The sequence below is a fragment of the Eptatretus burgeri genome, chromosome 15 (genome assembly GCF_056783735.1).
Source record: "Eptatretus burgeri isolate ZD-2024b chromosome 15, Ebu_testis_v1, whole genome shotgun sequence".
Lineage (NCBI taxonomy): Eukaryota > Metazoa > Chordata > Myxini > Myxiniformes > Myxinidae > Eptatretus > Eptatretus burgeri.
This window is the reverse complement of record NC_140975.1, coordinates 28,638,545-28,660,653: the sequence shown is the minus strand read 5'-3', so window position 1 is coordinate 28,660,653 and position 22,109 is coordinate 28,638,545. Positions and strand designations below refer to the sequence as shown.

Genomic DNA, 22,109 nt, shown 5'->3' with positions numbered 1-22,109 from the left:
CATGCTGGACCGATGTAGCAAGTCTGGATGTAATCAGCCCAGAATTGTAGGAGGAGTTGAGCGATAAACAAAAACAAACAAACACCGGTCTGTGAATTATAGTAAGGACTGTGTCTTTCCTTCAAGTGTTCTTTTTATTATTTCCACAAAAAATCACTTTCCATTAATCCACATCAATGGAGTTTGCTGTGGTATTTCCTTGTATCTGTTTCACATATTCTGAAAAGCCTGGTGTTGGCTTAGTGGTTAGGGTGGTGGCTTGGGATCCTAGGGTCTTGATAGTGTTGGCTGAGTGGTTAGGGTGGTGGCTTGGGATCCTAGGGTCCTGATAGTGTTGGCTTAGTGGTTAGGGTGGTGGCTTGGGATCCTAGGGTCCTGATAGTGTTGGCTTAGTGGTTAGGGTGGTGGCTTGGGATCCTAGGGTCCTGATGGTGTTGGCTGAGTGGTTAGGGTGGTGGCTTGGGATCCTAGGGTCTTGATAGTGTTGGCTTAGTGGTTAGGGTGGTGGCTTGGGATCCTAGGGTCCTGATAGTGTTGGCTTAGTGGTTAGGGTGGTGGCTTGGGATCCTAGGGTCCTGATGGTGTTGGCTTAGTGGTTAGGGTGGTGGCTTGGGATCCTTGGGTCTTGATAGTGTTGGCTGAGTGGTTAGGGTGGTGGCTTGGGATCCTAGGGTCCTGATAGTGTTGGCTTAGTGGTTAGGGTGGTGGCTTGGGATCCTAGGGTCCTGATAGTGTTGGCTTAGTGGTTAGGGTGGTGGATTGGGATCCTAGGGTCCTGATGGTGTTGGCTTAGTGGTTAGGGTGGTGGCTTGGGATCCTAGGGCCCTGATGGTGTTGGCGTAGTGGTTAGGATGGTGGCTTGGGATCCTAGGGTCCTGATGGTGTTGGCTTAGTGGTTAGGGTGGCGGCTTGGGATCCTAGGGTCCTGAGTTCAAGTCCCGTTCTTAGTGGTTAGGGTGGCGGCTTGGGATCCTAGGGTCCTGAGTTCAAGTCCCGTTCTTAGTGGTTAGGGTGGTGGCTTGGGATCCTAGGGTCCTGAGTTCAAGCCCCGTTGGCCGCTGAATTAAAATACACCAGGAGGTTGACTCAGCCTGTCATCCTTCTGAGGTCGGCAAAATGAGTACCAGTGTACTGGTGAGGGGGACACTGCATCAGCAGCATAGCTGTGTCCCAACCAATGATGCAACCAGCAGCCACAGGCTGCACTCGATAGAGAGACGTATTCTGAAGTTTTTATATTTTTTATTTTTTAACGACTCCAGTCACTCCATGTATGATTAGAAGGACATTTACTTCATTGTCCAATATCTCTTCACACTGTTGAAGATGTCTTGGTAACTTATTATTTGTGCTATCTCTGTTATTGTCTGACCAAAAGATTTTGATGATTAATGATATTGTTACGGAAATCGTTCGAAATGGGTTCATTGGGGGGACAGGCAATTCCATAGATCTTTCTGAATTGATGTTAGACAGCATGTTGTGTAAATCCACTTCAATTCGCCTGGTTGGGGTTCATGGTTTGTGCCGAAGGGAAGTCGACACCAGAGATTATGATGATGAGATAGGCCGACAGGAAAGAGTGAGCAAAAAGATCAGGAAAGGGAGGTGTGTCAGAAGGAGAGACAGCTTGGTGAGCATCATGTTGAAGGGAGAGGAGCTGCTGAATGGGTCTGAGTGAAACGGTCATGTTCAGCGGTGCAGCAGGAAGTGAACTGAGCACCAGTTGAAGCACCACTCCCGAGCACCACCAAGAACTGCAGTTCGTCTGAACATCACCCCCAACCGCGCTGTCCCCAGTGGTCCCTACGCAGTACGTAATGCCAATCACCACACACACACACACACACACACACACACACACACACACACACACACACACACACACACACACACACACACACACACACACACACACACACACACACACACACACACACACACACACACACCGGGCCAACGAAGAAAGCCGGCTTGTACGAGCCGAGAGAACGGGACGCCACTGGAAGGAAAGTTGTCTTTTCCCTTACCTCGATCTTCTTTCCCTTTCCCCTCTTCTGTCCCACTGTACCCCCATGTGCTTGTGTGTCTAACTAAGATCAGAGTAAGATAGATGTTGTCAAATGTGTTTAGTTAAGCGTCCTGTCACGTTGTCAGTCCTTTCTTGCCGATTCATTGTTTGTTTGTGTTCCCCCCCCACCCCTTTCTCCATATTTATTGTAAAATAAACCCTGTATTTCCTCTGATACCTCCCACATGGTCTTTTATGTCATTATTTCCTAGCCAAGGCTTCAAGCGTGATGTGCAAAATTCCCCCTGACACCTTCACGACCTAATTGTGACCTTCATTTGACTCATAACCCCATTCATAGCGTACACTCTTTTCTAAGCCATCCAGCCTGGGTTTGAATCTCTGTCCAGCTGTAAACTGTCATCCTGGTGTTTTACAGGCAGGGTGATTCATCAATGTGTGCCGTCCCTCGGATGCACGTAAGCCCGAGTCCCGTCTGCCGGTATAAGTTGGTGGATGTTAAATATCCGACGGTTTCTTTCACGAAGAGTGGGCGAGCTATGAATCAATTAAATATTCCTGTGAGGAATTAACTTAACTAACCTTAGTCAAATGTGAGGCCTGGGCAGCTGGTTTGTGAAAGACTTGGGCCAAGCTTCCCACGGCCAACCCGACAAAAACACAGGAATATTTGTGGCTATTAAAGAAGAATAAAAATAAGAAGAGTATTAACGCTCTTCTTATTTTTATTTTTCTACAAACACCCTTTAACAATATTATTATTCTTCACATTTCCCAAGCTGGCCTCCAAAGCCAGTCGCCGACTGGGCATCCTCCATCGTGCAAAGTCCTTCCTTGGCACACCTGAGCTTCTGACCACTTACAAAGCTTTCGTCGACAGTCTGATGCAGTGCTGCTTTCCTGTGTGGGCTGGTGCTCCTGCCTCTCCCCTTTCTCGGCTTCATGCTGTGGAAACCAAGGCATTTAGGATCATTGGTATTTCCTGCGATGAGGCTGAGTCTTTGGGTCCCTCACTCTCTCACCGCAGGCAAGTCGGTGGTCTTTCTGTCTTCTACCGTCTCCTCTCGGGCCTCGCCCCCCCCCGTTCTGTCTGTGATAGACAGAACCCCCCCCCCCCATCCCAGATTTCCGCATGTTGCTCACAAGGTCCTCCAGCAACCCCTTTCTGGTAAAACTACCAAAATCAAGAATCACTGCTCACCTTCACTCTTTCATTCCTCTTTTTCCCACCTTTGGAACAAACTCCCACACTCTCTTCAATCCACTCTTTCCTCCAGGTCTTCAAAACAGCTGTTCACCACCACCTCTTATCTTCCCCCATCCAAAACCATGATCTTATCTACCCCCATCAATCCACCCCAAACCCACCTCCTTCAAATTCCTTGCTTTCCTTCCTGAAAATCCCTGTCATGTAAGGACCTGAATGTCCCTGTGGTGTCCATCTTGTTTACCCTGTGTACTTCGCCCTATCCCTCTCCCTTCCACAGATCTCATGTCTCTGTTCCCCATTGTTTTGTCCTTCTCTCTCCCACCCCTCTTATCTCCTGCTCCCCTTGTTGTACGTTCTGTGTTAGCTGTCAGACGAGCCTCGACATTGCATACAAAATTTTTTGAAAAAACCACCGCCATTCGTATGACCCACCGTCACCATTATCCCCTCTCTCGCCGTCCCACTGGCTGCTCCCATACTATGCTCCTGTTGGGACGAGTTGAGGGGGTACTACGCTCCTGTCAGAACTGGGTGTTTGTAGTGAAATTGTTTTGCAAATCTTGAAAAAGGCCGTCTTGCTGGACTGCATTAAGTGGTGTCATCGAACACCCAGTCATCAGTCATCAGGACAACTGATGAGATAGTGACATCACTGCCGATCGAGCCCATGAATGAGGTCAAGTTGTAACCTGGAATTCAGTTCCACAGAGGAGGAATGAGCTGGGTTGAAAGTCAATGACACAGAGGAGGAATGACCTGAGTTGAAAGCCAATGAGGCAGAAGAAGGAATGAGCTGGGTTGAAAGCCAATGACTGTCGATTCCTCACTATCTGCCAGTAAATTGAGCAGTGATGGTAACAATTATGACAAAATGCCCGATCATCCTCGTTTTGATAATGGAAATGATCATATCGCTGACAGGAACATTTGCTGAGCCTGTCAAGCATAGTGATGATTAAGAATGTAATAATGAAGCTTTATGAGTCCCCTACCGGTTTCAACGGAGGGGAATATAGGTTTGCTTTCAGTCTGTCCGTTCGTCCATCACACCTGTGATTTTTCACACGTTTTTTTTCCCCATACCCTTTAACATATTCAACTGAAATTTGGTACATGGCTTTATTATGAGTTATGGAAGAAGTTTGAGTTTCAGTGTGTTTCGTCAATTTTTCAGTTATGCTCTTTATGGATTTATAAAATATCACATCGGTAGGGGACATGTATCACAAGGCAATTCTAGCTCTTGTTCATCTTATCTTTTCTGTGAATGTAAAGGTCATAAATATGAATGGAATACTCTGATGTAAACCGGAATGAAATGTAATATCGTTCCTGTAAAGGTGAGCTTTAATTTTTTTTTTTTTTTTGAAATCAATGACGAAACCATCATTAGCTCTTTAAGATTGGTTCATGATTAACGTGTTGGACATTCAAATCTGAGCTGTTTCTTTCACCTGCAGCAATTCAAACATCAATGAGTAACTGTATATTTGCAATCACAGAACGATTTCCAAGGGTACACCTTCTCCGTGCCCCCCTCCCTCACCTGCGATTCAATGATGGCCATATTTCGAAAATTGTTGTGAAATAATTTGAAGATACCTGAAATATTTATATAGTATTTGGATTTGCTGTGGTTATTTGTGAATGGTGTTGGGTTCTCACTTATGATGATGGGATAGTTTGCAATCCATAGCTACTGTATGACGGTGGTATTTGCATTTGTCTTGCAGGGATGAAGACTGAAGTCACATCAAAAGTGTTCTTTCCTTCTTTGCAACTGAGGCTGAAGTGGTATATACATTGCAGGATTGGAATTGGACTGCTCCACACGGAAAACAATATATTACACTGCATGTTGCAGTGTCTTGCCTATACGCCACCATTGGCCAACTACTTTTTTTCTTCTAACCACAACTTAACTTGTGAGTGTGGCCTGTCTGTGTGCTGTCCATTCATGACACATGTATCTCAGTCTAAAAGTGCAATTTTTACCATGTGTCATGTCCTGTATCACATTCACAAGCTTTTTCTCCAAGCAGCCATGGCATTAATTTTTGGACCCTCTTTTCCACTGTCATAGCAACAAATATAAATCGTTCATGCTGGGTTTCTCGTGTTGATAGTAAGCCAATCTTTGCTCCAATTTAAATGGTGTATTAGAAGCTTTAGAATGACATGTATGATTGAGCAAGTTGAAAATTTGATGAAATCTAGAGACAAATGGAAGTCGAATGGCACTTGGTAGAGTGGAAACCTCTGCCCGGCTGAACAGTTTACGTTTTGTATCCCACTGACAGGCCGGATATGGATGCAGGCCTTAACCAAACTCTATTCTGCTTGTTCTTGTCACCTACCCAATTCATCCACCAAGTTTTCTCATGAACCATCCACAATTTTTTGGATATCATGCTATATAATGTTTTTGGCCCTATGTCTCTCTATGGTGAAGAATCGCTTAAAAAATTCAAGTATCCAGATCAGCATCTTTACCAAAATCTAATCCATTCATCCATCGGGACCATACTCTGTGCAAAGCATTGGTGCTGCCGAAGCAGTCTCCTTAGCTATTGGACACAATCCTGGACGGGTCTCCACTCCGACACAGGATACCAGCAAGCTGGCACTCATTTTGCCGACCTCGGAAGGATGACAGGCAGAGTCAACCCCACCTAGTATTGATTCAACTGCCGAGTGGGATTTGAATTCAGGATCCTAGGGTCCCACGCTCACCACCCTCACCATTAAGCCAACACCAGGCATAATATCTAATCAGTTTGTCCTTGTCAAACACCCAACCTGTCCACCAAGTTCCGTCTGAATCCATCCATAACTTTATGAGATATCGTGTGATACATCCTTTATTCCCCGATATCTCTCGATGGTGAAGAATCGCTGAATAAATTAACTTATCCGAATCAGGATCTTCATGAAAATCCAATCAATTCCTGCTTGTCACACACCCACCCGTTCACTAAAACTAACAAATCTGTCCATAACGTTACGAGATATCCTGCTCACCGACAAACAAACAGACCGGGGAGAAAACATAACCGCCGTCCACCTTCGGTGACAGAGGTAATGAAATGGGATACAACGATACTGTTTGCTGCTTGTGGAAGGACATTTTTCAAAACGTTCTTGTGAATATCATCATCCGAATCTTAATGGACTCATGGGGACTGCGCTGTAATAACTCAAAGAAGTGTTCAACATTCTCACCGATTGTGCTTGGCTGACTTGCCCCTTATCTCTACAGGATGCTACCACTCTCCATAAACTTTTTGTACCATTCACAAATCTTTTTTTTTTTTTTTCATCGATGGTGGCTGTCTGCCATAGGTCATCGTGAAGGTTTGTTGAACCTGTGTAGCTCTTTTGGTTTCGACAAGCCGGACAACATACTGTGGGTGTTTTTCATGTGGAGATGCCATTTGCAGTGAATGTGATGTCTGGTGTCACAGAGATACCAGAAAATGAAAAAAAAATCTCATCAGAACTTTGAGAAATGTTCTTTCACATTCAACAAACAGCATCGTTGTATCTCATTTCATTAATTTTTGTTGTTGTTGCAGTTTGAATGTGGAATGGAAATCTGTGGACACCTTGTATTTCAAAATTGTACTAATTTTCATTCACCAGCAGTTGATCCCAATTATAACTTTGACAAAATATCAGAGTTCGTGTCGCAGTAATTCTATTGTTAATGTGAATATGAGGATGTGATGGATGGGAAGTTTGAAATTTGAAACTTTCAGAAATATGTGCATCTTCCTTTTACTCGTATTCTGTGACACCACCTCGCAAGATTCCTTTTTATTGAAATGTTTTTTTTTTGTGTGTCTTTGTGCAGGCCTCCAAACCAACAACTGCCTAATGTGCCACATGAAACATGTTGTGTGCACCATATTCTGCCATTTCAAAGATATGTGCACCCCTGCAGAAACTGTCTCCCATTTGAAATGTAAGTTGCACTTTTCTTGAGTTGGGGAATTTCAATCTCAGTTGAAAGAGGGTTGGCCAACAACAACTGTACCTGAACACAATCAATTCCTTGAATGCATCTCCAATATCATTGTGTTGCCGTTGTAAAGGCTTTTCTCTTGATCCTCCATTACCTTTCCACAGTATTACATGACTGCCATTGGCGTTAAAGGGGAACACAAATGCATAAGTATTTTTACATCATTGAAAAATCATTAATCACGATCTAATATTAAGGGGAAAAAAAATTTGAATTTTTTTTTTTTTGCCAATCACAAAGTGTCATAAAATAGCTTGAGAGTGTCGGTTTTCGATTTTGCCAGTGACGTCACACCTTGAAATCACATTGTTCCAAATGGCGGGGCAGATAACCTCATATATGGAATGTATTGTGCATTTTATGACTGAAGCATGAAATTTTCAGCAGTGTTTGTATATACCATAAAGTTTATTTTCAGACGTGGAGCCACTTCAGATTTGACTTCTGAGCCCGATGAGAGGTCATTGACCTTGTACGATGAAAAATCTTCATTTTTGGCATTATCGCAGGAAAAACCTCAATATACACCACTTTTTTAAAAGCTATTTTACCTGTTGCTGCACATACCTCTTACTTAGACACCACATATATCCTACAGGTTACATTTTATATGCAAACAATGACCTCAGCCAGTGTTTATTTAGGCTGGATTAAACAAGTTTAACATATATGCATCTGTATCAATTATCTGAAGAATAGTGATGGACAGGGTGATAGGAATATAGTTCAGGCCATGTTTGTCCATGTTTGTCCTCTGTAGATGATCTAACAGTCTCCTGAACATGAGCACAGGGCAGTGCACATGAGGGCTGCCTTGTTGCACTTGCAGCGCCCGGTACACCCCTGCTTGCACCCACAGTGTATCAGTTCGTAGCAGGATTGTGATGCTACTGGAAGGGTGGTCCAGAGTGGCTGCCATCCTGTTCAATCCTTTACCCATCCCCAATCAGAAGGGCTTGCGAGCTCAGGATCAGGAACTAACGCCTGGTTCCAGATGTTGGCCTGGTCGGTGGCACGCATGATGTGTTGCCTCAGAGCAGCCTGTGTGGATAGGATATTCTCCAGGGTCCTGGACTTCTGAGTGAAGAGCTGTTTCCTCGCTTCATTTACCTCCATGGTGTTGCTGGTTCTGTCGTACATCAGCACCACGAAACGCTCCACTAGTGACATGGACAGCTCGCTCACAGCACCTGGCACCCGTGAGAGCTCTTAAAAGGCCTCAGTCACTTCAGGGAGAGCCGTCCACGTGTCCCAGACAGTCTTCTTTCCCCTGCCGCCGAATGCAGAGACAGTGTCGCATCCTGTGATTGCATGGAAGACTGGAAGAGTGGCACAGGTTCTTGGATTCAGCTTGCCAACCACTTTGTGTACACCAATGTACCTGAAACTGACGCCAGCACCAAGAGCTATCCACATTTCTTCCGGCTTTATCTTCAGGAATACAGCCACAGCCAATACCACAACATCAGTGTCGACCGTGCGTATGGTCACTTTTGTGCTCCCTTTCTGCACAACATCTTCCATCCTGAAGCGTTGGCAAACTCCATTGGCGATGTCAGATGACACTTGTAGGAGGCGGTCATATGAGACACACATCCCGAGATGGAAGAGTGTGTCAATGAGCCCCCTCTTGCGTGTGACAGCATGGACTTTCAGTGCAATGTAGAGTGGAAGTGGAGTTTCACGGTCACGGCTGTGAAGCAAGGTGCTTGATGACTTCACTGCCCGTGCATGTTTGACACTGTTGAAAACCAGCAGCTGTAACACTGTTAGGGCGGCAGTTGTGGTGGCTGTGTCCACCAGCTGGGTCTGGTGTTTGATGTTGGCCCCATCCTGAATCATATTCACCAGAGCCAAGAGTGTTGGTGGAACCGCTGCTTTCTGACATTCGGGCTGGGATGATCCATCAAAGGTGAACTTGGTGTCAAACATCTCTTTGCGCACCACCTGTGCTGCTCGCACCAAATACATGGCATCACTGTCATGGTCACAGGCCTTCCTGAGAGCATCTCCAATGTCTTCTGCAAATGTCAGAAGTGTGTCTCTCCCTTGTGGATGTGCTCTTAGGTCAGGGAAGGCAGACACGAGTCCGAACTTCAATCTGGTAGTATGAATCCGAGTCTCCACTGTGGCACCCAGCTGTTCCAGTCGGACCTTGTACAGGTCACCCAGATCTGCCAGCTTGAAAACAGGAGCACAATCGTCGCCACGCGTGTCCTCCATGAATGCCACCAACTCAGCAAAGGCGATGCCATGCAGACGAGCCTCATCCCCATGCTCATCCTTGGAGGCAGCTTGTCTGGCTCTGTTGTAGAGAATGTGGAGGCAGTTGCGGTGATACTTGGCGTCGAGGGCAATCATGTCCCCGGGGGCAAGTTTGGCCAGCAGCTCCATGTCCTCCAGCTCTAAGGCACACTTCCGAACATTCGTGTCTATCTGTTTGGTTGACGCTTCATGTAGGCCTTCAGAGCCAGCTGACTCATTGCAGAAGAAACACACAGGCTCTGTGAGCTTCACGTGGCTGTGAGCAGACCGTGTGTGAACAGTCGAACCACCACTTGAACTCTGCTGTACTAGTCGCTGAAGCTTTGTTTGGTTGTACTTTAACTGGCAGGTTTTATGCCACAGAGCACTGTGTGCAATCAGCGTGGCCTCTACGCCACCTCAGTCGTCCAATCTGTCCAGATTCAGCTCAGTCGGCATGTGGCCAATGTCCTGAAACTGGAGGAGGTCCTTTGCCAATGACACATAACCGCTACCCACAGGTTTCTTGCTGGATTTGGCTGGACACTGCAAGGCTTCCCATGTTTCTGCTTGGCAAAGAATACAAAGCTTCCAGTTAGTTGGGCAAGGTGGCTTGGGTTGCTTGGATGTGCTGCAAGGTTGAGTTGGATCTATCAAGACATGGCGTTTTGACATGGTGACAGCGTCCTACACTACCCTGAGAATATAGTTTCTTCAGGCTTGCCACCATCAGTTGTTAAACAGTTCTATAATCTAAGGATAGCTGTTAGCAGAACCTCCAGGATGAGTCTGACAGGCTATCTGAAACACACAAAGCATAAATAGTGTTAGCGCAATCTAAGATGATTTTACGTGAAAATATCACATTGAAATGTGTTGGACCAATGAAAATTAAATGATTTAGATCATCAAAGTACCTGAAATTAACCACAAACACTCTGTAGGATATATACACATCTTTATTGGAATAAAAATGCATTGTTTACATTGTTCAACATGTTTATAATGAAGGATGGGATGGTAAAAAACAGTTATCTTCGATGTTCGAGGTCATTGACCTCTCAAGGTCATTAAAGGTCAAACACAGAATGGCTCCACGTCTGAAAAGAAACCTTCTGGTATGTAGATGGTATGTTAGAACTTCCATGCTTTAGTCATGAATTGCACAATTGATTTGCCTATCTGCCCCACTATTACGTAAGCAACGATGTATTTTGAGCTCGGATTGCAATACTAATTCCACCAACATTAGCAACTCTGAAGGTTCTCAGTATGTTGAAAGTGATCAGTGGGATTTTGAAGAAACGATTGGAGACAAAATTAGTGATGGAAACGCTTTCAGGGGCATTGTGTAGCTGAATCATTTTGAGCCTTGTGCGAGCGATTCAGCCAAAGAAGGAGGAAAGTGAGAGAGCTTGGATGTAGAGGCACCTGACTGCTCGCATTCTGAACCGCCCAACTTCCTCAACTGCCAAGCATGTCTCGCCTTTTATTCCTTTCCCCCCTTTCCTATTCTGGAGTAACCTCTCTCTTGCTGTCCACACCTGATTGGTGCAGTCGTGTTGCAGCGGTGTCACGCTTGGGAGGAGCAGAGGAGAGTAGAGGTGAGGGTAGGGGGGGGGTGAGAAGCTTCGAGAATTTTCAAGAAGCATTGAAGCTTGACTTTAGTTATTTGAGAATTGAGCTAGCTACTCCACTATAGCCCTGCACTTTCAATCGGTTTTTAGATGGGATGTAATTCAATCCATGCAAAATGGATTGCGAGTGCATGTGTTGCGAGATGTGGAGAATAGAAAAGATAGAGAGGGTGGAGAGGAACAGAACCTAAAACTAATTCGCACTCACAACACATGTTTATCTGAGGTATACAGTCTAACTTCATTGCGAAAATGAATACAAAGCTATAACGGACTCCAAATGTGTGTGTGTGGTTTTTTGTTTGTTTGTTTTAACCTGCCCGAGACGTGCATGACATCCTCGTTTGGGCTCACGACGGTCAGAGTATGTATGAGAGAGTAAGATTTATGTGCTGAGTCTGCTTACTTCCATAAAATCGATGTAAACTTGGAAATGCTCTGCCATTCTAGGTCTAAACGCTACTCTTCCATTGTTTCCTCATGTATACCTTCCACCATCCCAACTTGTGCTTCTAACACTCACATCCATCTCAGCGTCACCATGGCCATCACTCTCAGGACTATTAAGCCTTATCAAGGTCCACAACTCCTAGTGCCATATCCCCTTGAATTTCCAGCTGTCCAACTGTGTCTGCATGAACATTACATCTGTCGTTCCTCTTATTTTTCTCAACTTTTTTACTATCCTTTCATCTAATACCCTCTCTTGTAGCTGCGACTAAGAAGCATGATGCCTCGGTGCTTCCCCAGATATTTTATATCTCCCTTCTTCTTCAATATTAGTACAATTCGGCTGCACTCCAATCCTCTGGAATTTTACGTTCTCTTAGTTCATGTATCCATCAGCCTCTTTGAACAACTGACTCCAATCCCTCACACTTCACTTAGTAGCTCAATATGTATTTCATCAATGCCTGGCACTCTCCTCTTCATCACCATCTTCAACACTACCCCCACCTTGGTCCCCATAATCTCCACTACTTCCACTTTAACCCTCCACATATCTTGGGAGCTCCAGGTCAACATCAGTTCCTCCCTAGTTCAGCCTTTCTATATTTTGTTGAAGTAGCTTCCATACCTTCAGCATTGCCTCCCTCTCTGTCACTAACTACCCATCTCCAGCCTTGATCGTCAACCTTCCCTTAACATCCTTACCTTGTCCCTGTCTTGAACTATTGTGTATATCATCTTCCTGCCATCATCATCCAACTTGCTGTACAAATCTGCTTTCATACAATTCCTTTCCTTGTCTACTGCTAGCTTTTTTGCTTTCTTATTTTGCCCATGGGAAGTGAAGTAACCTTACATCCAGTGAAGAAAGCTCTTCCAAACCTCGTCAACTGCCTTTGCTACTTCCTTCGTCCACTACAACAAGGTTACATTCCTTGATGTTCCGCACATTCCCAATGTTCTTCCAGACAACTCCTCTGCAACTCCCATAAATGCCTCTCTGTATTTCTTCCACTCGTCTTCCAAACTCCCAAATTCCTCGCTATATAAGCTCCTCATACTTTGCCCTTCATCTTCTCCTTGTACTCTCCTAGCACTGTTATCACTTCCGACACGATAATCCCAACTCCATTATTTCTTCCATGTCCTCCACGTGTAACACCTTGTATACCTTCCTACCACCCCACTTGCTCTGTGAACTAAGTACCAGTATACACAACAAAGCACACCCACGACATAGTACGCTCTGCTAGGAATGAGAGATGAGGTGAATGATGGGAATTTTCATCATCTTCTGTTCGGATGAGGAATTTCATCAACAAAGTCTACTGATGATCCACTCTCTCTCAAAATATATTGTGCTCTCGTCTTCTTATTTGTGAATAAGTGTTGGCTTTTGATACAGTCACATTTATTTTTGTATAAAAGCACTCCCTGCTTTTACTCCCTGCCCTTCCCCTCCCCTCACGTTCCCTGCCCTTCCCCTCGCGCTATCCTCCCAACCCCCCTCCACCACCATGCAATCTCCAGAGGTCAAAGAGAGGAAGGGGTGTGAATTGGCCCGCCTTCCCTCTTTCCTCCATCTTCCTCACTCCTTCCCCCTTCCCGGAGTGAGAGCAACGTGTGGTGAGGCCTCGATCTCCCCCCGTCCTTGCTTCCTCCCCCTACCCTTTACTTGCTCCCTCGCCTCTCCTCGCTCATTCTCCCCTCCCACCACCTTCCCAGTCTGAATATTCCCGTCAGTGAAGCGATGGGTTGTGTTTGCTAGTTTTGAATGTTGAAATACCACGTTGTTAATGTGAATGAAACAGCAAAATGTTTTTTTTTTTTTCCTGAAAGGGCATTTATTGCCATTTTACTTTGTGAATATCAAATTTCAACAAAAGCTTCTGCATTCTCAGCACATTTTTTTTACAATCGTTCACCAACATTTTCTACTGAACGTCCAATATGAGAAACTCCTCGGGCAAATCGGCAAAATGATTGTGGATTGAAATTCCAAATGACTCCAAATTAGTGGGTTTGCTGGCACACACTTTTTCTTTTGCTCATCCCCACAAAAACAATCGCACAAGGTTCAATCAGGCCCCTGGATTGCCACTCTATCGGTCCACATCCCCTAATCCATCTGTGTGGAAAGTGAGTATCCAACCAATTCGGAACTTCGATCGAGAAGTGCGGAGGGGAACCACCTTGCATAAAAAATGGTTTCATCCACGCTGAATTTTTGGAAGAAGAACTTTTTGAAGCATTTCCAAATATCTCTGTCCATTCTTTGTATCACGGAGGATGTAAGGTCCATTGAGTTGGGTTGAAGTCATTCTGGCCGATGTTTGGCCATATCCGACTGTCGTTTCTGGATCATTTCCTGGCCAGTAATAGCAGTTATGACTATTGACAAAACCATCGACATGGAAAACAACAAGGAAATATTAATGGCAATAAACAAACTTTCAAACAAACAAACGAATGAATCCTCTACCTAAAATAACAGCAGAGTAATTCAACAGTGCAAATAGGGACTGAATTATGGATCACCCTGTAGTTATTGTATTAAAATACGTGAGGAGAGTTTTTTTCATTTTTTTTCAATTGCCATTTCCGAATTGTCAACAGATAACAAAAAGTACAAATTTATGTTATCATTTCTGTTAACCCTTGATTTATTGTTGTGTGTTTTTGTGAGTACAGTCATTGCCAGGCACTTAAAGTGCAAAAACCAGCAAGATGCAAGCACTTTCCTTCCCTTCATCTTGGAGAAGCTACAAGAAAGTTGCCTCCATGGATATGAACAGTACGTTATTAATGCTCTTGGGGGTGGAAGTTGTGTTTAAAGAGGGGGCAAAAAGCACACTATATGTCATCATTGAAAAGTTTGTTTGATTTGGAGAATAAAAAATTGGGAGGGTAGAGGTATGGTGAGTATGATGGGGATGATTTAGCTGTCTGGATTGCTTGTGTGTTGGACAACAATTTAAGGATATTGAATTGAAACGATCAATGTATTACGGCAGAAAAAATACACGTATACAGCTTCTTTCAATTAACACATTTAATGAAAATAGACAAATATTTCCAATGGACAATAATAAATGTAATAATTACTGATACATGAGGGAAAGTAAATTCTAAGTCAAGACGCGTCTATGCACAGACTTAAATACAGACAAGGGGAAACAAAATAAATGAAAATCCCTCCTTTTACTCTTGTACTTAGCTTGGCCCAGAGATGGTCTTTGTGGAACTTGAAATTGAGGTGCTTCTATTTGCACATGTAGATGCGGGCAAAATGGCGCCACGTCGCTTTATCTTGCAGCAGGACAACGTACATCAGGCAATTCGTGAGCGGCATTCAACACCAAGGCTCAGAGACTCCATGCAGATGCTTCGTGCATCGATCGTCCTCACTGACCTGACATACACGATACTCGGGGTCCGTTCCTCATGACCCAACAAAGAGCCAAAGGCCAGCATCATGCTTCACCATGCGAGCCAAATCGCGTCAACACGAATACAAGAATCGTGCTGTCTTCTTCGTGCGTCAAAGGAAAGCCAGCCGCGAAGCACTGTTCTTACAGACCATCTCCAAGCTATGTTCTGTCTTGACTGCGTGCGTCCTTCACTCAGCACCCGTGCCTTCCTCACACTAACCTCATGTGTGCACTCTCCCGATCTCTCTCCTCTGACATCACCCCGAACCACCATTTCCTCCTCCGGGGCGTGGCTTGCTCACACAAAACCCGGGAAGGCGGGGCCTCCGCCTGCTCGGCACATCTATCTCGCTTCTGATGTCATTCCCATCGATCATCAGCCGCAGGGGCGTGACTTCACCCACCGTCACCCTTGGGGGCATGGCTTCTGCCTGCTCGGCACGTTTGCTTGTTTATTGTCGTGGTTTTGGTTATAAAAACAGGGAAAAGTCACAGGGGGGGCAATTACATACTGGAGGAACTTATTCTTACTCCCGAGCAAATTAACACCGCACCACCCCCCGTGTGATGACACGTAACACTTGAACTCACAGTTTTCCTACTTAATCACATCAAGATGTTCCTGCATGTCTACGGACCAAACAACTCTATTCAATCCTAAATTTCCCAATAAATTCCTCCATACACCCCCACAACCGTAAATATATACGAGATCCGTCGAAAAGTAACGAGACTGAGCCTGCTGTGTGCTCCACTTACACAACTCAAATGAACAGGTTGCGTCAAAGTATTTTGCAACATTCCAGCAATATATATGATTGGTGATGGTTGACTGTGCTCATTGTGTGATTATTTACAGGTCGTGCTTTACACGTTGTCTAGTCTGAGTCGTTGCGCTATGAGTCGTGAGCAGAGAGCCAATCTGAAATTTCTTTCCAAGCTTGGTAAAACACCTTCCGACAAGCTTCGCAATGCTGCAGCAAGTCTATAGGGAAGAAACAATGTCACGTACATGTGCATTTGAATGACACAAGAGGTTCAAAGAGGGACGGGAGGAGGTTGAAGACAATCCACGGTCTGGAAGACCTTCAACGAGCAGAACGTTGGACAACATCGAGCGTGTGAAGCAGATGGTGCGTGCAGATCGTCGAATTACTGTGCGGATGATTGCAGAGGAACTTTCCATCACAGGAACACTGTCTGGAGCATCATCACTGAAAATCTCAAAATGCACAAGGTGTGTGCAAAGATGGTCCCCAAGCTGTTGTCCGAGGACCAGAAACAGCAAAGAGTCACTGTCTGTCAAGACAGAATTGAACACCTCGAGGACGATCCTAACCTGCTCGGGAGAGTCATTACTGGCGATGAATCGTGGATATTTGAATACGATCCCGAGACCAAACGGCAGAGTCGTCAGTGGAAAAGTCCAGCATCACCAAGACCAAAGAAAATAAGGATGTCAAAGTCGAAAGTCAAGGTGATGCTCATCGCGTTTTTTGACATCAAGGGCATCGTCCACTTCGAGTTTCTACCACAGGGTCAAACAGCGAATCAATATGTGTACAAGGAGATCCTCCGGCCTAATATGTACCTAATATGTACCGGTCATATACCTAATATGTGTACAAGGAGATACAAGGAGATCCTCATGAGATCAGTCCGGGACAAAAGGAGGGATCTGTGGGAGAACAACGCCTGGATGCTCCACCATGACAACGCCCCTGTTCACAGTGCCCTGAGCATCCGAGAGTTTCTGGCGGAGAGGAATGCACCAACTCTGGAGCAACCCCCATATTCTCCAGACTTGGCCCCTTGTGATTTTTTCCTATTTCCCAAGCTCAAGGGGGTGATCAAGGGGACCCAATTTCCTGATGTGGAGGCCATAAGAAAGGCCGTGATGAAGGAGCTCCTGAGGATTCCGGGAAAAGCCTTCCGGGGGTGCATCGAAGCGTGGAAGAAGAGGATGCACAAGTGTGTGAGACTGGAGGGAAACTATTTTGAAGGGGACAAGTTGTGATTTCAATATATTTTTTGGAATAAAATTTCTGTGGTCAGTCCAGTTATATTTTAGGCGGAACTCGTATATGTGTATATATATATATATATATATATATATATATATATATATATATATATATATATATATATATATATATATATATATAAATATATTGTTGTGAATTCGCACCCGCCGGCGTGCGATCGGCCGCTCGACTCGAATGGCGGCCGCCTCGCCCACCGGACGGACAATTCTGTCGTGACCCTCCGGGAACTATCGCCTGGAGCCAGTCACGGGTGGGCCTTTCGACCTCACCACGATCGTGCCAATCGGCTACCCACGTAGGATAGGGTTGTTCGCCAAAGTCGACCTACCTAAGTACCCACGCGGATGGTAAACCAGGCGATCGTACCTCGCCGCAGGTCGACTCCGGACACGAACCGCTTAAGCGGTCTGTTCCGTGCTATCGGGATAACCGAGCGGTGTTATTGTCGGCCTCGACGGTTCTGATTAATTATCGGGTGTATTAAGCCCACTACGAACCCTTTACGTGAAGCAAGATGGAGATTCAAACGAAGGAAAGGACACAGCGAAGCGGCGAACAATTCAACATAATGCACATTTATTACCCAGCCACGAAAAGCAAACATATACAGTCAAACAGTCAGAATGCACATATATCAATTTAAAACAAAAACAACAATGCAGAGCTACGACCGAATACGCGAACACACGGCAACACTTATACAGTTTTACTTCACAGACGGCGCTGACACACATTTACTCAAAAGCAAAGGAAAGAAGCCACCCTCATAGGCAAGGGGGCAGACGGGCCCGTAGGCCAATGTGTGCGCGGGACCTGAAGGAGCGGTCAGGTCCGTGAGACCGGGTGGGTCCTACCCGCGTCCTCGTGACGAGCCGCAAATGTGGCTGCCCAGCGGTGCCCCGACTTCGTGCTCCTTCGCGGGTTTCGTTGGCACCGCTTGGAGTGGGGTGGGAACGGGGCCCCCTTTTTGCACTATCTCAGCGCGGGGGAAAGGGGGAAATTGTTGATGCCCTGGGGGAGGAGAATGGCTGGCTGGCTTGGGTCCCGCGACGAGCGATCCCACCGCAACCTCGTTGCCGTCCGCCATCTTCCCTGCCTCGGACCCGAGCTCCTTGGCCTCCTCCCACAATTCTCCTCAGCCAACTGCAGAAACCACCTTGACGCCTTTGCCTCCCGACTTCACTCCGCTCTCCAACCCGACTTGACTGCCAAAACTCTCTGCCTTCAAAACTCTCTGCCTCTTTTGCTCTTTGCGCTCGGCGCTTTATAGGCCGGCAGGAGAACCCATATGCAAATTTCCGGATCAGGATGAGCTCAGGGGCGGAGCCACGCTCGCAGATTGGACGGAGGAAAAGGGGCGTGAATCTCCCCTGATCCTAGAATTTGCATATTTCGATTTCACACGGAAGCGCCTGGAGGTGGGGCCAAACCGCTCCGCGCTTGCTGATTGGACGGATCAGAAGTGGGCGTGTAGCATTCTTGATCCAAATTTTCCCTCGGAAAGGCCGCTTTTTGCACTCGCGGCTCGGTGCTTATCGCTTGAACGAGCCCAGGACAGCCCGACGCTCAGTGTTCACAGGTGATGCGGGGATGGCCGGAGAAGGAGAGAGGTGAGGTTGGTGGAGGGTTTTTGGTTGTGGCTTGATGGTTATGGCAGTTGATTCAAAATAAAGATAGAACAGAAAAACGCCGAACTCAAAGCGTCGCAGCCCGAATGAATCACATAAATTCCCTCTAAACAACGGGTTTGGGGCTAACTCCACATGTACTTAGAGTTATCTCACCTACGGGACCTGAATGGTGGTTTGCGAATTTCCACAGCCGTAACTATATATATATATATATATATATATATATATATATATATATATATATATATATATATATATATATATATATATATATATATATATATATATATATATATATATATATATATATATATATATATATATATATATATATATATATATATACATAAATATATATATGAAGACCACAAGGGGAAAACCAGAGATGTCAGGATAAATCAATTTTGAAGAAACTGAAAAACAAAGTTTCAAGACTGGTGGACTGTTTAATAACTGTCATATACATTTCTTTTCCAGTAAAAGGAAGAGTGATCATTGGCCGATCAAATTTAGCATGTAGCATTTGCCAAGCTTCTGTGTTATTTAATTTAACAGCAAAGAACGAATCAATGTTGCAACCTGACATCACTGGTTTAATAATTGTTTAATAATTGCCATGCAATTTTTACCCAGGATGTGCAGCAAATTCATGCTTGTTGGTTATTAGCATACATTACATGACTTTGGTGATCACAGTTTATTTTTTTCAACATTAAACGGTCATTGTTTTTTTTGTTTGATTGGTGTTTTACACCATACTCAAGGGTATTTCGCTTATATGACGACAGATTCTCCATTTCTTACTCCGTACTACTTAATATTATGGAAAACCGGGAGGAAACCAAGGATAAACCACCCCCGCGATAGCCGAAGTCACCTCATGTGACTCCCTCATATACCGAAGCAGGTTGATTGGGCGGTGGGTACATCGAATAAAAATGGCTACTCAGATGCGCGAACCATTAAGCCATGGTGTGGGTCCCATAAAAGTCACAATAAAGGTTTGACCAGGCTTGAACCACGATATGCACCAACTACGGAGCCCATGATATAACCAAATAGGCTATTGTAGTGCTCAGAGTTCATGCTGTGAAAGTTTCACAACCTTTTATTTTTTAGTTTCTCAACTCTGAATATTTTGGTGGAACAGTTAACATGAATGAAAGGGAGATAACCAGGAGTAAAGTACTGACAACTCTGGGTTTCTACTTGTTCAGCTTTGACAACACTTGTTTTTTCATTGCACAGCTAAACTTTATACAATATAAATTATGTGACACCCGTGGTTATTTGTTAAAGTAATATTGTGAGAGGAAACCTTATGTTGCCAACTATTGGCAGATTCAATAACCCTGAAATTTATAAAAAGTGACATCACTGGTTTTCCCCTTGTGGTCTTCATATATATATATATATATATATATATATATATATATATATATATATATATATATATATATATATATATATATATATATATATATATATATATATATATATATATATATATATAGAGAGAGAGAGAGAGAGAGAGAGAATATGTATATATTGTTGTGAATTCGCGCCCCGCCGGCGTGTGAACGACCGCGTGAAACCAATAGCGGCCGCTTCGCCCACCGAACGTGAAATTCAGTCGTGACTTTCGGGATCAACGCCGAAAACGAGTCACGGGTGTGTTCCAAGCACACCACAACCTTGTCCGTACTCTACCCACGCACTACAGGGTCCGATCGCCGAATAATCGATTTACCTAATTATTCGCGCGGGTAGATTACCGAGAGATTGTACCACGCCACAGGTCGACTCCGGACATGAACCGCTTAAGCGGTTCGTTCCATGCTGCAGGCATAACCAAGCGGAGTTATCGTCGACCTTGACGGTTCAGATTAATTACCAGCTGTTAAAACCTACTATTAATCCCTTACGTGATGCTAGATGGAGATTCAAATAAAGGAAAGGACGTAGCGAAGCGGGGAACAATGGGACAAGCACATTTATTCACGGAAGCACGGAAGGCACGTATATTTCAGTAAAACAAAGGAACAAAAGCAATACACGTATACGTTTATGCAAAGAAAAACACAAGCAAAGAACTAACGCAGATCTACAACCGAATAAGGCAATTCACACGGCAACACTTAAAACAATTCTACTTCTCAAGACTGGCGCCACCCACAGACATTTACACAAAACCCCAAAAGAAAAGGAAGTCGCGACTTCCCTGAGCGCGTCGTCCAGCCCTTGGCGACTGCAACTCCGACTCCCTCCGGCGTGGTCCACTGGGCTCGTGCCTCACGCCTGCACGTGTCATCCGCCCGACAGCTTGGACGGGGTTTTGGGGGAATGGGCCTGGTTTTCACTGCTATCTCGGTGCGGACGGGGGGGGGGGGGATGGCAGGCACTCCGTCCCACTAGCGGGGTCTCGGGACTGCACTGACGCCGATCGACCCTCCGACCAGGAACAATCACCAGGGACCAGGTTCGACGACCCGTGGCAATTCGACGACCTGCGCCAATTCGACGACCTTCACCCGACCACGACCAGACCCAAACGAACGAACAGAACCTCAACCTCTTCCTCCAAACGAATGAACCATAAGCAGGGACTCTCCAACAACTCTCGACAATTCTCATTCAGGGACAACCGAACACCGACTCTCCACGCCCACGCCTTTTGTAGGGTCGGGCTCCGCCCTTCGCTCCGCCCTGCGCCTCACCCCATTCTTGGCTCCTTCCTTCGAGACGCTTCCAGAAAATTCCTCGAAGGGGGGCGTTCCTCTCCCCCGGCCGCGTCACACCACCCATCCGCCAATCGGGAGAGGACGCGCCACCCCCTCCCCCTTTCTCCCTTAGGACGACGAGGGAAGGAAGATCCGGGCGGGAGATATTTGCGCGGGCGTTTTGGGCGGGAGATCTTCGCGGGAGATATTTAAGCGGGAGTTTTGGGTGGGAGGTGCCCCTTCGCACCCTTGTTGCTGCTGCCACTCCGCTCCTTTCATCTGTCCCATGGAGATCATGACCGCATGGTGCTCGTTGAATGGCGAGTGGCGAAGATGGTGGTAGCGTAGTTGTGGAAGGTGGCGTCGTGGTGTGAATGACGTGATTGTTGGCGTCGTGCAGTGAATGGCGTGATCGTTGAGATGTTGGTTGTGGCGATGTTCGTTGTTGTTCTTGCACCAAAATAACGACAGCAAAAGAAAAACGGCTAACTGAAGAATCACAGCCCGAATGGATCACATATATTCCTTCTATACAACGGGTTTGGGCTAACTACACATGGACTTACCGATATATCTCACCTCAGTACCCTTTATGGTGTATAGCGAATTTCCACAACCGTAACAATATATTCGCCCTCTGTCCACTCAACTCTCTCATCCTTACTTATGTCCCATGTGTTGATGT

At 45.4% G+C, this 22,109-nt stretch overlaps 2 protein-coding genes across 5 annotated transcripts in view; one reads left to right on the top strand and one right to left on the bottom strand.

Moving 5' to 3' along the window:
- Positions 1-22,109, top strand: part of LOC147011808 (uncharacterized) — a 123,531-nt gene that overhangs the window by 42,465 nt on the left and 58,957 nt on the right. For all 4 annotated transcript variants that reach the window (XM_085857105.1, XM_085857104.1, XM_085857106.1 and 1 more), the window contains exons 9-11: positions 4,976-5,167; positions 7,096-7,206; positions 14,289-14,391. In XM_085857105.1, coding sequence (XP_085713231.1) covers positions 4,976-5,167; positions 7,096-7,206; positions 14,289-14,391 — 406 coding nt within the window. The remainder of the gene's footprint in view (positions 1-4,975; positions 5,168-7,095; positions 7,207-14,288; positions 14,392-22,109) is intronic.
- LOC147011809 (uncharacterized) lies at positions 8,476-9,891 on the bottom strand. Its single transcript, XM_085857886.1, has one exon. The coding sequence runs from the start codon at positions 9,658-9,660 to the stop codon at positions 8,476-8,478; it is 1,185 nt and encodes a 394-aa protein (XP_085714012.1). The 5' UTR covers positions 9,661-9,891.